The sequence below is a fragment of the Moschus berezovskii genome, chromosome 19, assembly GCF_049115385.1.
Source record: "Moschus berezovskii isolate FMDL1 chromosome 19, NW_MosBer_1.0, whole genome shotgun sequence".
Lineage (NCBI taxonomy): Eukaryota > Metazoa > Chordata > Mammalia > Artiodactyla > Moschidae > Moschus > Moschus berezovskii.
The window spans coordinates 55,110,061-55,124,727 of NC_142478.1; the positions used below are offsets into that span (position 1 = coordinate 55,110,061).

Sequence of the window (14,667 nt, forward strand, 5' to 3'; positions counted from 1 at the left end):
CTATGGGATACAGTAGGTGCTCAATAAAAACTTGCTGGAGGGACTTCCCTGGTCCAGTGGTGGAGACTCCACACTCCCAAAGCAGGGAGCATGGATTCAATCCCTGCTCAGGGAACTAAGGTGCTTTGGCATGGCCAAAAAAAAAAAGATAGAATAAAAATATATATGTTTGGAATCCCTTGAGTTCTACCTTGATCTCTAGACATTCATCCTGCTTCACACCTCATCTTGGATGTCTAGAAGGCATCTCAAGTTTAATATGTGCAAAATAGAGTCTGGGTTTTTTTTTCCTCCAGATCCTTCCACTCCCCCCCATCTCAGTAATGACCCTAATATCCCCCTGGTTGCTCAAACTCAAATCCTCGGAATCATTCTTGATGCTCTTTTCCTAAACCTCCATATCCAAATCATCAGTAAGTCTGGTTGGCTCCATCCCTAACGTATTCTTGATGCTGTCTGCTTCCCACTCCCTCCCCTGATTGAACTCTGGAGCCTAAACAACTATTATCCACCATTCGATGCTTCCATAGCCTGCTATTAGGTCTACTGGTCCCTTAAGCTCTTGCCTCTGCAATATGTTATACACACAATGATGAGAAGAAAAATGCAAACCAGATCATTTTATTCATATGCTTCAAACCTACTTTCCTTTCCAAACTTCACTCACTATGCTCCAGCTGCACTGGTCATCCTTCTGTTTGTAAACTAACCAGAATCTGCTCCCGCCTCAGGACCTTTGTACATGCTATTTCTCTGCCCAGGATCCTCTTCCTCCAGATCCTCATTTGTTTGATGCCTTCACCTCATCCACCTTTCAATTCAGTGTCACTGCCTCAGAGGGGGTCTTTCCTGACCATCTCACTCCCACCCTATTTCATTTTCCTAATAACTATCATTAGTGAATTAGCCTGCTTATGGGCTTTTTTAATTGGTTGTCTAAAAGTCAGATGTCACCTCTATAGCAAGGTGTCCCTAACCACCACCCCCTGAACACAAACATACTCACACAGGCCATTTCTATTACATTGCTGTTAGTGTTTAGTCTCTAAGTCGTGTCTGGCTCTCTAACCTCGTGGGCTGTAGCCCACCAGGCTCCTTTGTCTGTGGCATTTTCCAGGCAAGAATACTGGAGTGGGTTGCCACGACCTCCTCCGGGAGATCTTCCTGACCCAGGGATCAAACCCACATCTCCTGCATTGGCAGTCAGAGTCTACCGCTAAGTCACCAAGGAAGCCCTCTCTATCACATTACTAGGGTTTCATTTTCTCAAGCCAGCCATCACTACCTGAGAGTTTCCTGGTTTGTGTTGATGTTTGGTGTCTTTCCACCAGTATAAACCAGAACACAAGGATGTCATCTGTCCTGCTCACAGCTCCACCAACAAACCCCATGACAGTGTCTGGAACCTAAGAGTTGTCAATCACCTCTTTATGGAATCAATGAATCAAATGGCCTTACTCTTTTTTCATTATTATTTTTTGGCTGAACTCATGCCCTTGGCAGTCAAAACGTCAAGTCCTAACCACTGAACCACCAGGGAATTCCCAGATGGCCTTACTTGTAAAAAGTGCTTAGATTCTTTTTTCCATCCATATTTACCTGAGATATAACATCCCTCAGGAAAGCAAGCACATGCGAATTTATAATCCCATACTCCAGCGTTTCAGGCATAATTTCCATAGCTTCCTTCATATCAGTCGCCTCAGAGATGGTCTCTAGACAGAAACAGATTTGGGGAGTGAGATAAGGAGGGAGGTGGACACAGCTAACATTTCCAAGCATGTGGGAACCAGCTCCTCCTCCAGTAATACAAAGGAATGTTCCAGGCACAGATCAGAATATGCTCATTGAGAAACAAACAAACGCTGAGGGTCGCACTGTGGTTCAGAGGTTCACACAAGCGGCACCTGAGGGCCACGTGGATGAACTGATCTGGTTGGGGTGTGTACAGCCTGACAAGGAGAGAAACACTTTGGGTTTTCTAGAAACATTTGATGAATTCTTTGCTTGGTCTGTCTCTCCACTCCCAGTAACCCTCCCCAGTTCATCACCAAAGTACTTTCAAGTCACAGCATTCAGGGTGGGGGGGTGGTGTTGGTTTTGGTTTTTTGGGCCCCACTGCACAGTTTGTGGGATCTTAGTTCCCCGATCAGGGATTGAACCTGGGCCCCAGCAGTGAGAGCATCAAGTCCTAACCACTGGATCGCCAGGGAATTCCCAAGTCATGGGTTTTTTAAAGACATACTGGAAACAGTCTCTCTCTTGACCAGGTTTTCTTTTATTTACTTATTTTTGGCTGTGCTGGGTCTTTGTTGCTACACAGGCTTTTCTCTAGTTGCAACAAGCAGGGGGCTCCTCTCTACCTTTGGTGCGTCTCGTTGTGGGGGCTTCTCTTATACGGAGTATGGGCTCTAGGGCATGCAGGTTTCAGTAGTTGAGTCACGTGGGCTCAACAATTGGGGCTCCTGGGCTCTAGAGCACAGGCTCAGGAGCTGTGGCACACAGGCTTAATTGCTCCGCAGCATGTGGGATCTTCCCAGGCCAGGGATCAAACTCATGCCTCCTGCGTTGGCAGAAAGATTCCTTCCACCACTGAGTCACCATGGAATTGGCCAGGTTTTCTTTGATGTGTATTCGCTCCCAACCTCTCCCTCGACTCCACCCCACCCCACCAAAAAATTAATCACCACCAATCAGCTCTATAAACACTTCAAAGGGCCCTGGGACACGTCTCTGAGTCTTACTGGGACACACCACAAGCTTCAGTCTGCATGCCTTTCCCTGCATCTGTATAGATGTGTACACTATTCTTTGCCTAATAGGTTTCTTTCTATCAAATGCTTCTTTACTGAAATAAATTTATTTTAAAGGGAAATTATGTAAAAGCCAAGGGTGAAAAAGAAAGCTTGACATCAATGAAAGATACCTGTAAAATATATATCTATATATGATGAGAGTAAATAGTAATAAATCGGGGTAAATGCCACACCCTCTGGCCAAGGCTGATTATTGTTGTTCCTGGCTTGTGATTATTGTTAAATAGGGAAGCCCTGAGCTGAGATTGGCCCCTCCTCAAACAAGAACTGTTTAATGCTAAGCCTCTGCCGGTCATCTTTCCTCCTTCTTGTCATGTTCCCTCTCATTTGGGAAGAACAAAGTACAGAAACTCAGAACTTAGCGGTGAGGTTGTGATCCAAAGGGCCATCAGTGTTCATAAAAAGAAAAGCAACATCGTGTGTGTTGTGTACTTTACTATAGCGTACTGTATGGCGGACAGTCAAACCGTGTCTTTATTTCAAGCCCAGGATGTCCAGAAGCAAGCATGAAAACAAGCATGGGTGACAGAGCTGATACAGTCCTACCCAAACATCACTGGATCCTTTTTTCAAGAGGATTGATAGAATTGAATCCAGCAAGGAATAAGAACCTGTGCCATCAATGTCAGGTGTGAGTACAATTGCAGCTTGCCCTCCGTCTCCTGTTGCTGACGATCCTTCAGCTCTGCCATCTCCCACCTCCTCTCCCTCCTCCATCAGTAACTCTCCTTGCCTCTTGACTTGATGCCAGCCCCCGTATGCCAGCTGTAGTACTATACCTTTCAAGGTCCTGTACTGCAAGATTAAATTGTTTTAATTTTTTGTTTGTCTTTTTATGTCTTATTTGTGTGAAAAGTATTATAAACGTATTTCAGCACAGTACTACATAGCTGATTGTGTCAGTTGGGTACCTAGGCTAAATTTGTTGGACTTATGAACAAATTGGTCTTACGAACATGCACTTGGAATAGAACTCATTTGTACACAGGGGACTTACTGTACAACCTTATGTGTGTTTCTGTTCAGACACCTTATTGAACATAATTGCTGATTCACTAACTTTGGACTCCCGGCCAACAGCACCATTGCTCACGTGTGAACGAAGCCTACATCACACACGAGTTTTCTCCATCAGGCACATCCCAGCCTTCCTGCGCTCTGAGTACTAGCCAGTGCTTCAGCACCCCGCCTTGGAGACATTTTAAACAGTGAAATCATGCCAAAGCCCCACAAAAACTCAAAAACCCTGGTACTAAATAGATCACGATAAAGACACTCATCTACAGTGTTTGATACAATAAGAAGGCAGAGGATGGCCCTGCCTGACCTCAGCTGGGTCCATGCATGCCAGTGACTCAAATTTTCCCCACTCTGTACGTGTCCTTCAAAGACCATGAAAGCACTGAAAGAACTGATTTGGGGTTACAAAAATTTTGAGCGAGTTGGTAAATTTACAAATACAGAATCCATGAATAATGAGGTTTGGCTGTACTGATAAAAAGCTATCTTCTCAAGAACATGTATAAATTAAGAGTCTCAGACATACGCACATGCACTTGCATGCACACCCACACTCACACACATTCCCGCTGGAAACATACCTTTTGTATTTCTAAGAAAAAACAAAACATTCTGGTCCAGAAACTCCTCAGGAATAGGAGTACAAAGCACCTGGAGATATGTCTTTTCCATAATTTGCTTAACAGTTTTCTGAAACACAGGGACCAAAAAAGTCACACTGAGATATATCCGTGCACCCAAATCACCTAATATTTGTGTATACCTGAGCTCTCTCTCCATGCACTGGCTGAACTTACTTCCCAGTGGACCACAGACATGAGCTAAAATTCATCCAGGGGGACTTCCCTGATGGTCCAGTGGCTAAGTCTCCATGTACCCAATGCAGGGGGCCCAGGTTCAATCCCTGGTCAGGAAACTCAAGCCCACATGCTGCAACTAAGACCTGGTGCAGCCAAATAAAAAAATAACTTTAAAAAATAAAATAAAACTCACTCAGATGCTGAACTCTAAGCCTGACTCTTCCAGCAACTGCAGGTACCCTTGAATAAACTGAATTGAGCATATACTAATCAAGCTTCTCTGGACTACAAATTGCAACAAACCCATCTTGAATTCAGGTTTTTTGCAGGGAGGCATATTCATGGGGCAACTGAGTGTAATTTCAATTAGCACAGCTCAGGCCAAATGCTTCCATCCTAACTTTATGAAGTCTCCCTGGGGTTTGTGCAGTGAAGGATTGACCCAGCAGACCTGGGTTGTCCAAACCCTACACATTCCAAAGGCACTCAAGACTAGCCCTGGGACTTCCCTGGTGGTCCAAAGCTTAAGACTTCACCTTCCAATGCGGTTGGTGTTGGTTTGATCCCTGATTGGAGAGCTAAGATCCCAAATGCCTTGCAGCCAGAAAACCAAAACATAAAACAGAAGCAATACTGTAACAAATCCAATAGACTTTAAAAATGGTTGACATAAAAAAAACAATCTTTAAAGGAAAAGGCTAGCCCTGAACCAGTTCCCAGGTGACGACCTTTAAGCTTTTGGAACATCCTGGCTGATCTGAGCATCTCTGTAGAGCTGGGCCCTTGGGTCATGCTGGAGAGTTTACACTAAAAATATGATTTATGGTGAACTGATTTTGTTTGCCTGGGAAACTGAGTCATACTGCCTCAGTTTGACCTCTGCAAAGTGAAATGGGCTGCTGAATAACTGTGTGGACTTCATGCAGACATGACTGATCCCCACTAAAAACCCTGGACACCAAGGCTTGGGTGAACTCCTCTGATTGGCACAACCTCCTATGTGTTGTCCCACATGGTTGCTGCAGGAATGATTACTGGGAACTTCCCTGGTGGTCCACTATCTACAACTCCATACTCCCAACTCAGGAGGGCCAAGGTTCAATCCCTGATCAGGGAACTAGATCTCACATGCCACAACTAAAGATCCCATGTGCCACAGCTAAGACCTGGCACAGCCAAATAAATAAAGTAAAATATTTTTTAAAAAAGAAGAAGAATGAATGCTGCCCTGGCAGCCCCATTTGGAAAGGACAACTTGTTCTTTTTTTCACCTGGACTCTGCCCTGTATGCCTTGTTCTCTGTTCACTCTAATCTGCATCCTTTCACTGAAATAAACTATAACCATGAGTACAAACTGAACTGAACTTATGAGTACAAAAGATTTTCTGGGTCCTGTCAGTCATTGTGGCAGATCATTTAATCTGAGGGGGACCTTGGGGACCCCCAACACAGGATTCCATCATCTATTCCAACACAGTATGTTCCTTAACATTTTTTCTGTTTTTTCTTTTTTGGCCACACTGTGTGGCATGTGGGATCTTAGTTCCCCAATCAGGGATCGAACCTGAGATCCCTGCATCGGAAGCACAGAGTCTTAACCCCTGGACCATCAGGGAAGTCCAGCAGGTCACATTTATTGTATGAACTGTGTCAGTTACCCAGACTCATCCGAGGACATGAAATTCCCATTACCCTACCCAAGAGGAGAAAGAGCCACACGTACTTTGACAGGGAGGTTCTCTATACTCTCAAGGTCCATCTCTTCCTCCTCAAGGCTGTTGGGAGGACGATGTATAGAATACATTCTCAGCTGCAGATTCTTAGCTGCAAAACATGATGCAATGCACAAGATGAAATACTTGGAAAATGAGGTTTCTTGTCACCTAGAACAGACCTGCATCTTGGACGATAGTATATTTCACTCAGTGGGCGTGCTATCAAAAAGCTAGGTGTTGGGCCCTGCTGGTAGTTCAGTAGTAAAGAATCTGCCTGCCAACACAGGAGATACAGGTTCGATTCCTGATCCAGGAAGACCCCACAAGCCACAGAGCAACAAAGCCTGTGTCCTGTAACTACTGAACCTGTGCCACGGAGCAACAAATCCTGTGTCCTGTAACTACTGAACCTGTGCCACAGAGCCTAGGAGCCACAGTTCCTATGCCTAAGAGCCACAGCTATTGAAGCTCGTGTGCCCTAATGCCTGTTTTCACAAGCGAAGCCACTGCAGGGAGAAACCTGATCACCACCACTAGAGAGTAACTCCCACTACTAAATAAAAAATAAAATTATATTTTAAAAAAATAGCTGGATGTACATTTTTTACAAATGAATCCTACTGTAGCCTTGACTCACATTATACTTAGGAGAATTGTGTTGTGGTTTTGATTGGTCCTCAGTTGGAATTTTAATTTGTGTGTGAGAGTGTACAAGCTTGTTTCAGCTACAGTGTCCAGTGAGTGACTTCTCTGAGATTTTTACTTAAAGGCGGGGCTTTATCCTTAGGATGAGATTCTAGTTAACATGTTAGCATCTACTCCTTTTTCACTATAAAACTTGAAACTGGTGGGGGAAGGAAAGAAAACTAAATAGAATGAATGTGTGTCTCCCAGGTCTACTGTTATTGATGGGATCTGAAAATCTCACAGCCTACCAGTAACAACTCTGAGTTTCTGACGAAGCCCACAGAGAAGGGAGAGTGTTCTCAAGCTGTTTGGCTCTTCCTCCAAAAGGCGCTGGACAAAGTCCAGGCTTTGGAACAAATCAACATGTGTGGTCTGAACCCTCTCTGCAGTGGGTTTTCTCATCCATAAGATGGGACAATAACATCTATTGGGGTGAGATTTGGGAGGATTAGACTATAGGTTGGCTGAGTGTCATGCATGCTGGTAGCAGAGGAAACAGCCTACAGCTGGGAGAACTAGCATCACCAGAGCAAGAGCAACAGCCCACCAACAAAAGTACACCATTGAGGGACTTCCCCAGTGATCCAGCCAGTGGATAAGACTCCATGCTTCCGCTGCAGGGGGTAAGGGTTCAATCCCTGGTTGGGGAATTAAGATTCTACATGCCATGCAATGCAGTCAAAAAGAAAAAAGATTAAAAAAAATTACACTGCCAAGTGCATTCAGTGCCACAGAGCTATATGCCTAGAAGTGGATAAAATGCTGTTTGATGCTGCGTATGTTTTACCACGATAAAAAGAAAAGAAAAAAATACACTTGGAAGGAATATTAATTTGCTTTGTCAGAGACTGTCCTAACCCTTCTCTCCAAGCAGCCTCCTCCTTCCCAATTCTTTCCTGATCACGGATTTATTGGTACCAAAGTAGGAGGCCATCAGTAAATATGACTGTGTCTCTCACGACCACTGTCTGTCTTATCAAAACCCAACCTACACAAACATTAGTAAGAATGGAGGGCCTGTATTTCTAAACTTGTATTCCTCTCCTCTAACACCCCTAATTTTCACTAGAGAGGGGGTTATGTTTTGGTTAAAAACAAATTGTTCTGAAAAAATTAAGATGACGATAGGAAACACTGCACATCATCCCAATCCTTTTTCTCCTCTGATTTTATTTTTAATTTTTAAGGGATTTTTTTAATGATTTTTTTTTTCTTTTTGAATGTGGTGGGTCTTTGTTGGTACCGCTTTTTCTAATTGCAGTGAGCAGGGGCTACTCTTCAGAGGGCAGGCTTCACCTTGGGGTGGCTTCTCTTGTTGAGGAGCACAGACTCTAGACTGTGGGTTTAGTAGTCGTGGCACACAGGCTTAGTTGCTCTACAGCATGTGGAATCTTCCTGGGCCAGAGATCAAATCCATGTTCCCTACATTGCAAGGCGGATTCTTAAACATTGGACCACCAGGGAAGGCCAAGATGTTTTTCTTTTTTAATATTTATTTGCATGTATTTGTTTGGCTGCACTTGGCCTCAGCTGTGGCATGCGGGATCCTCAATCTTCATAAAGTGTCATGCAGGCACTTTAGTTGCAGCATGTGGGATCTAGTTCCTTGACCAGGGATCAAACTCAGGCCCCCTGCATTGGAAGCTCAGAGTCTTAGCCACTGGACAACCAGGAAAGTCCTTTCCCTCTGACTTTCAAAAACTCAGTATCTTGGTAAAGTGCCGTGTCTAACCTACAACTTCTGCTATTGTAAGGGAAGGTGAGTTACAGGAGAAATGAGGAGTAAATGGGTTGTTTGGCTCTGCTGGCAACATGATGGTCTGGAGCAGGATTTCAATCTAGGCTCTACCAGCACTTGGGGCTGGGTCCTCCTGTGTCAAGGGAGCACAGTCCTGCCCACACCTTGATCTTGAACTTTCGGCCCCCAGAACTGGGAAGGAAGGCTGTGCTGTTGTTCTAAGCGATCCAGTCTGTGGTCCTTAGTTACGGAAGCCCCGGGTAACTAATAATGAACCTATTAACACCCAGCACTTTCTCCTTGTATAAAACTTCTTACTAAGTCTCAGCTTCACATAAGCAAAAAGCAGAGACTGATTTTAGTCTGGGCAAGCGGACCCCTCCCTCCGGGTGAATGCCCCCCAGTTCCCCTCACTCCCAATTCCATACCTGATGCCCTATCTATCGACTCCACTTTTTGAAACTCAGCCTCTTCTTCCTCTTCTTCCTCTTCAGACAGGCCAGGAATGTCATCATCTTTACAGTCACACAAAGCGAAAGGAGAAAAATAAAACGTAATTGTTTCACTGTGCCAGCCCTGGGGAATTACCACTCTCCTTGGTGCTGAGAGTTGGACTGTGGCCCCGGGAGAGTCTGTTGAAGGCCACAGAATCTCTTGACGCCCATATCCTATTATGGTCTGCTGAAGGAGGTCACCGAGAGGAGGAACCGCTGCTCAACCCAAGTGCTGTCCTCAGGCAATCAAGAGCTGTTCACCCCTGCCCTGTCCTGGGGATGCCCACACTGGGAGCCACTTCAAGGATGCACCTGGATAGATTAGCTGTGGTGGGAACCTCAAGGTGCTATGGGTGCCTGAACCCCAGGAAGGCCTCTCTATAAACTCTTACGTGCTGGTAAGCAGGCAGTAAACTCATCCAGCCACCCCCAAGACCGCCACCTACTGATCAGAGTGGCTGCCTCTTTCTCCGGTCTCTCCTTGCCCTCCGTGTATGGGGGCGGTTTGCAAACCAACACACAGTCCCATAAAAATATCCCAGTTACTGGAGAGAGCCTTAAGGGACACAAAAGGAAGACCTGTGCAAATTCTCCAGGAGAGGAAGATTACACAGGATGATCACATCATTACAAGCAGCCCAGAAGAAATGTAAGTGACCAACACACACCCAAAAAGAGCCTCAACCCCACTAATTATCACACAAATGTACATCAGAATGAGGACCTGCATCCTATCCCCTTTCATATAGGGGACTGGTCAAAATTTTCATGATAATACTCAGTGTTGGCGAGGATGTTGGCAAACAGGCACCCCATCACCATTGCTGGGTGTGGACTAGCAGGGCCCTTCTGGAGAGCAGTGTGGCAGGACCCATTCAAACCACAAATTCACACACCCACCACACCTCCAGTTCTACTTTTATAAGTCTCTCCCATAAAATAAAGTGTACAAAGTGTACAAAAGGACACATTGTGTCACTGGGTGTAAAATAAAATACAGTGGCAGGATAAATGTCCATTCATTAGGGGATAGGTACATACCAGACCACCTGACCTGCCTCTTGAGAAACCTGTATGCAGGTCAGGAAGCAACAGTCAGAACTGTACATGGAACAACCGACTGGTTCCAAATAGGAAAAGGAGTACGTCAAGGCTGTATATTGTCACCTTGCTTATTTAACTTATATGCAGAATACATCATGAGGAACGCTGGGCTGGAAGAAGCACAAGCTGGAATCAAGATTGCTGGGAGAAATATCAATAACCTCAGATATGCAGATGACACTACCCTTATGGCAGAAAGTGAAGAGGAACTCAAAAGCCTCTTGATGAAAGTGAAAGAGGAGAGTGAAAAGGTTGGCTTGAAGCTCAACATTCAGAAAACAAAGATCATGGCATCTGGTCCCATCACTTCATGGGAAATAGATGGAAAAACAGTGGGAACCGTGTCAGACTTTATTTTTTGGGGCTCCAAAATCACTGCAGATGCTGATTGCAGCCATGAAATTAAAAGACGCTTACTCCTTGGAAGGAAAGTTATGACCAACCTTGATAGTATATTAAAAAGCAGAGACATTACTTTGCCAACCAAGGTCCATCTAGTCAAGGCTATGGTTTTTCCCGTGGTCATGTATGGATGTGAGAGTTGGACTGTGAAGAAAGCTGATCGTCGAAAAATTGATGCTTTTGAACTGTGGTGTTGGAGAAGACTCTTGAGAGTCCCTTGTACTGCAAGGAGATCCAACCAGTCCATTCTAAGGGAGATCGATCCTGGGTGTTCATTGGAAGGACTGATGCTAAAGCTGAAACTGCAATACTTTGGCCACCTCATGCGACGAGTTGACTCACTGGAAAAGACTCTGATGCTGGGAAAGGTTGGGGGCGGGAGGAGAAGGGGACGACCGAGAATGAGATGGCTGGATGGCATCACCGACTCTGTGGACATGAGTTTGAGTGACCTCCGGGAGTTGGTGATGGATATGGAGGCCTGGCGTGCTGTGATTCATGGGGTCGCGGAGAGTCAGACACGACTGAGCGACTGAACTGAACTGAACATAAAATATGGCACAGCTCTAAAGTTACACAGATCTATAGGTATGGACATGAAAAATTCTCCAAGGTATCTTTGAGGGAGGACAAGTCACAAAATACTATATATAGTATGACCTTATTTATGATTTTAGGAGCTCTCTCTATACAATATATGTTATCATTGCTCCAGGGGATCTTCCCAACCCAGGGATCGGACCCAGGTCTCCTGAATTTCAGGCTGATTCTTTACCATCTGAGCCACTAGGGAAGCCCAAGAATACTGGAGTGGGCAGCCTATCCCTTCTCCAGCAGATCTTCACGACCCAGGAATTGAACAGGGGTCTCCTGTATGGCAGGTGGATTCTCTACCAGCTGAGCTACCAAGGAAGCCTTATCATTATATATATACCATTATATATAAAGATAAAGATGATCATGATGTTGAATATAGATAGATAAATTGATTTCAGAAAAGATTTGGCAGGATGTACAGCAAACTACCAATAATGTTTACCTATAGGAATTGGATGCACTTCCCAGGTGGCTCAGTGGTAAAGAATCCACCTGCCAAACAGGACGTGTGGGTCTGATCCCTGCTTTGGGAGATCCCCCTGGAGAAGAAAATGGCAACCCACTCCAGTACTCTTATCTAGGAAATCCCATAGACAGAGGAGCCTGGTGGGCTACAGTCCATGGAGTTGCAAAGATTTGGACACGACCGAGCAACTAAACAGCAACAACATAGGAATGGGAGCAGGGCCTAGGGGTGAGTGAGGGATTATCTTTTACTTTCTATGTTTCTAAGTGCTACGTTATGTGAATTTTTAAGAGACTATCTTCCAGTAATACTTGCTGGAAATATTTATTACTTAATACTGTGCAACTTTTAGATTAATGCATAACTTTGCAATTTCTAAAAATTACGGTGTAAAAATGCAAGCAAGTTATTAAGTGATCTGGACAGTATGATTCCATTTTGTTATTTCAAGAAACAACACATGTTTAGCTATTAGAACAGCATCTTGAACTAGATGCTGCTGATCTAGACAACCCCCTTTTCTCACGACCAGCATCTATTTGTCTCCATCCAAATAATTTTTAACTGAGAGCAGAGAGTTTTGACTCCTTAAAGTAGTGGTCCCTAAACTTTTTGGCACCAGGGACTGGTTTCAGAGAAGACAATTTTTTCCACAAATGTGGGGGGGGAGCTGGTTATGGGATGATTCAAGCAAGTAACATTTATTATGCAGTCACTGATCTGACAGGGGGCAGAGCTCACGCAGTCATATGAGTGATGCGGAATGGTTGTTCCGCCAGGGAAGAAGGGGGCGGATAAAAAGTTAGATTCCAAATGTTATGAGAGTCATCTCTCTGGGTGTCATTTACAATTCGTTATTGTTGTTTATTTGTGGGGTTGGATTTTTCTACAGTGAGTATGTGTATTATTTTGTGTGAAGAGGGTATACTTAAAATACATGAATGTGACTACTACCTTTTAAGAAAATAAAAAGTTCTGTGTGACTCTGCCTCCCCACCCAGTGGAAGGCCCTGGAGGGGATCCAGAGTCTCCTGAAGATGTGACGCTAGCACAGAAGGCTGGCAGTGATGTTAATGAGACGTGTGTGCTACTAAGTCACTTCAGTCGTGTCCAATTCTTTGCGTTTCAATGGACGGTAGCCCACCAGGCTCCTCTGTCCATGGGATTCTCCAGACAAGAATACCAGAGTGGGCTGCCATTTCCTTCTCCAGAGGATCTTCCTAACCCAGGGATCAAACCTGCATCTCTCGAGGCTCCTGCTTTGCAGACAGATTCTTTACCACTGAGCCACCTGGGAAGCCCTTGGTGAATGAGACACATCACACAAACCCAGTCCATGACAACTGCACTGATGCCAATACTCCTGCTGGGAGAGAAACTGCCTGTTTCTCAGTCTCCTTCCCCAACAAGCACCTCTCCAAGTGTCCCCTGCCCTCTGTCTTGTCTCCCCCTGTCCCCACCCCTAAGCCCTCTCCATGTTCCTGGGCTGGAACAGCCTCCTCCATGGAGAGTTCTGGGTATCAGTCACTGTTACTATCTTTATTTGAAATGCTCAATTGTTCAACATAAACGTTTACATCTGCTGTAATGTTTTAATACCTTGTTTTGATGTTACTTTACAAGTGCCAGGCGGGAACCTAGGAAGATAGGAAGGGGTGCTCTTCTCCACAAAGGTGGACCTTGTCATCATCTGGCAGAGAGAGCGTGACATGTCCCTCTCCGCCCCTGGGCCACTTCTCCATCCATCTACTGCATGCCATTGGACAGTGACTCTTATTTTTCTGAATCTTTATTATGTGACCTGTGGGGATGAGTTCGTTGACTTTCTATGTGCCATGGCTCGCCCATTTGTAAAATGGGATAATACACCCACTGGACATGAGCTTGAGTAAACTCCGGGGAGGACAGGGAGGCCTGGCGTTCTGCAGTCCATGGGGTCGCAAAGAGTCTGAGGGATGAACTGAACTGAACTGAATAAACCGACTTCATATGGTTAACAGTTGATTTACGCGTTTGGGGGCTTCCCAGGTGGCGCTAGTGGTAAAGAACGCTCCTGCCAATCAATGCAGGAGACACAAGAAACGCGGGTGCAATCCCTGGGTCGGGAAGATCTCCTGGAGGAGGGCACTGGCAACCCATTCCGGTATTCTTGCCTGGAGAATCCCATGGACAGAGGAGCCTGGCGCGCTACAGTTCACGGGGTCGCAGGGAGTCTGGGCACGACTGGAGCGACCTAGCAGGCACGCATATGTGTCAGGAACTGTACCTGGTACTGATGCAGCGGTAAATGTTTGCTGTGATTACTTATCTAAGTGGGCTTGTCCGGTTCACCTGGTGCCTGGACTGTGCCTGGACAGGGTGGGCGGCAATAAGCATTTACGGACTGCCCGGGAGGCCAAAAGTGGCGGGTGGGAGGGGATTTTGCCTTCATAGCCGGAGTGGTGGGAACGAACAGGACCGAAGGGGGCACGGCGGGAAGGAGGCCGAGGGGCTCACCGATCTCCACCTCCACCTCCTCGGGCACCACCTTGCGGTAGAAGAAGAGAGTCGAGGCGCCCTCCTCCTCGCTGGTCTGGTTGAGAAAGTGCAGAATGAGTTCCTCGGCCTCGCCGTCGTTGCGGTTTAGCAGCTCCTCGAAGAGCTGAGGGTCTGTGATGCCGAAAGCGCTGTACACGCGGTCGCGCATCCACAGCACTCGCAGGTCGTCCATGGCGCGGCAAAACTGACCACAGCTCAGCGCTCAGCAAGCTGAGCGCCGGGCCGGCGTCCGTGGCAACGGCGCCCCTAGCAACGGCCGCCGCTGGCGCGGGGGGCGGGGGGGTCAGCC

The 14,667-nt window shown here is 45.9% G+C and overlaps 1 protein-coding gene across 2 annotated transcripts in view; it reads right to left on the bottom strand.

The window, feature by feature from the left end:
• The window catches only part of DNAH10 (dynein axonemal heavy chain 10), a 156,602-nt gene extending 142,052 nt beyond the window's left edge, over positions 1-14,550 (bottom strand). For both annotated transcript variants that reach the window (XM_088828117.1, XM_055404325.2), the window contains exons 1-5: positions 14,337-14,550; positions 9,206-9,292; positions 6,361-6,461; positions 4,418-4,526; positions 1,600-1,715 (exon numbers count right to left, since the gene is read on the bottom strand). In XM_088828117.1, coding sequence (XP_088684243.1) covers positions 1,600-1,715; positions 4,418-4,526; positions 6,361-6,461; positions 9,206-9,292; positions 14,337-14,550 — 627 coding nt within the window. The remainder of the gene's footprint in view (positions 1-1,599; positions 1,716-4,417; positions 4,527-6,360; positions 6,462-9,205; positions 9,293-14,336) is intronic.
• Between the last annotated feature and the right edge of the window lie 117 nt (positions 14,551-14,667).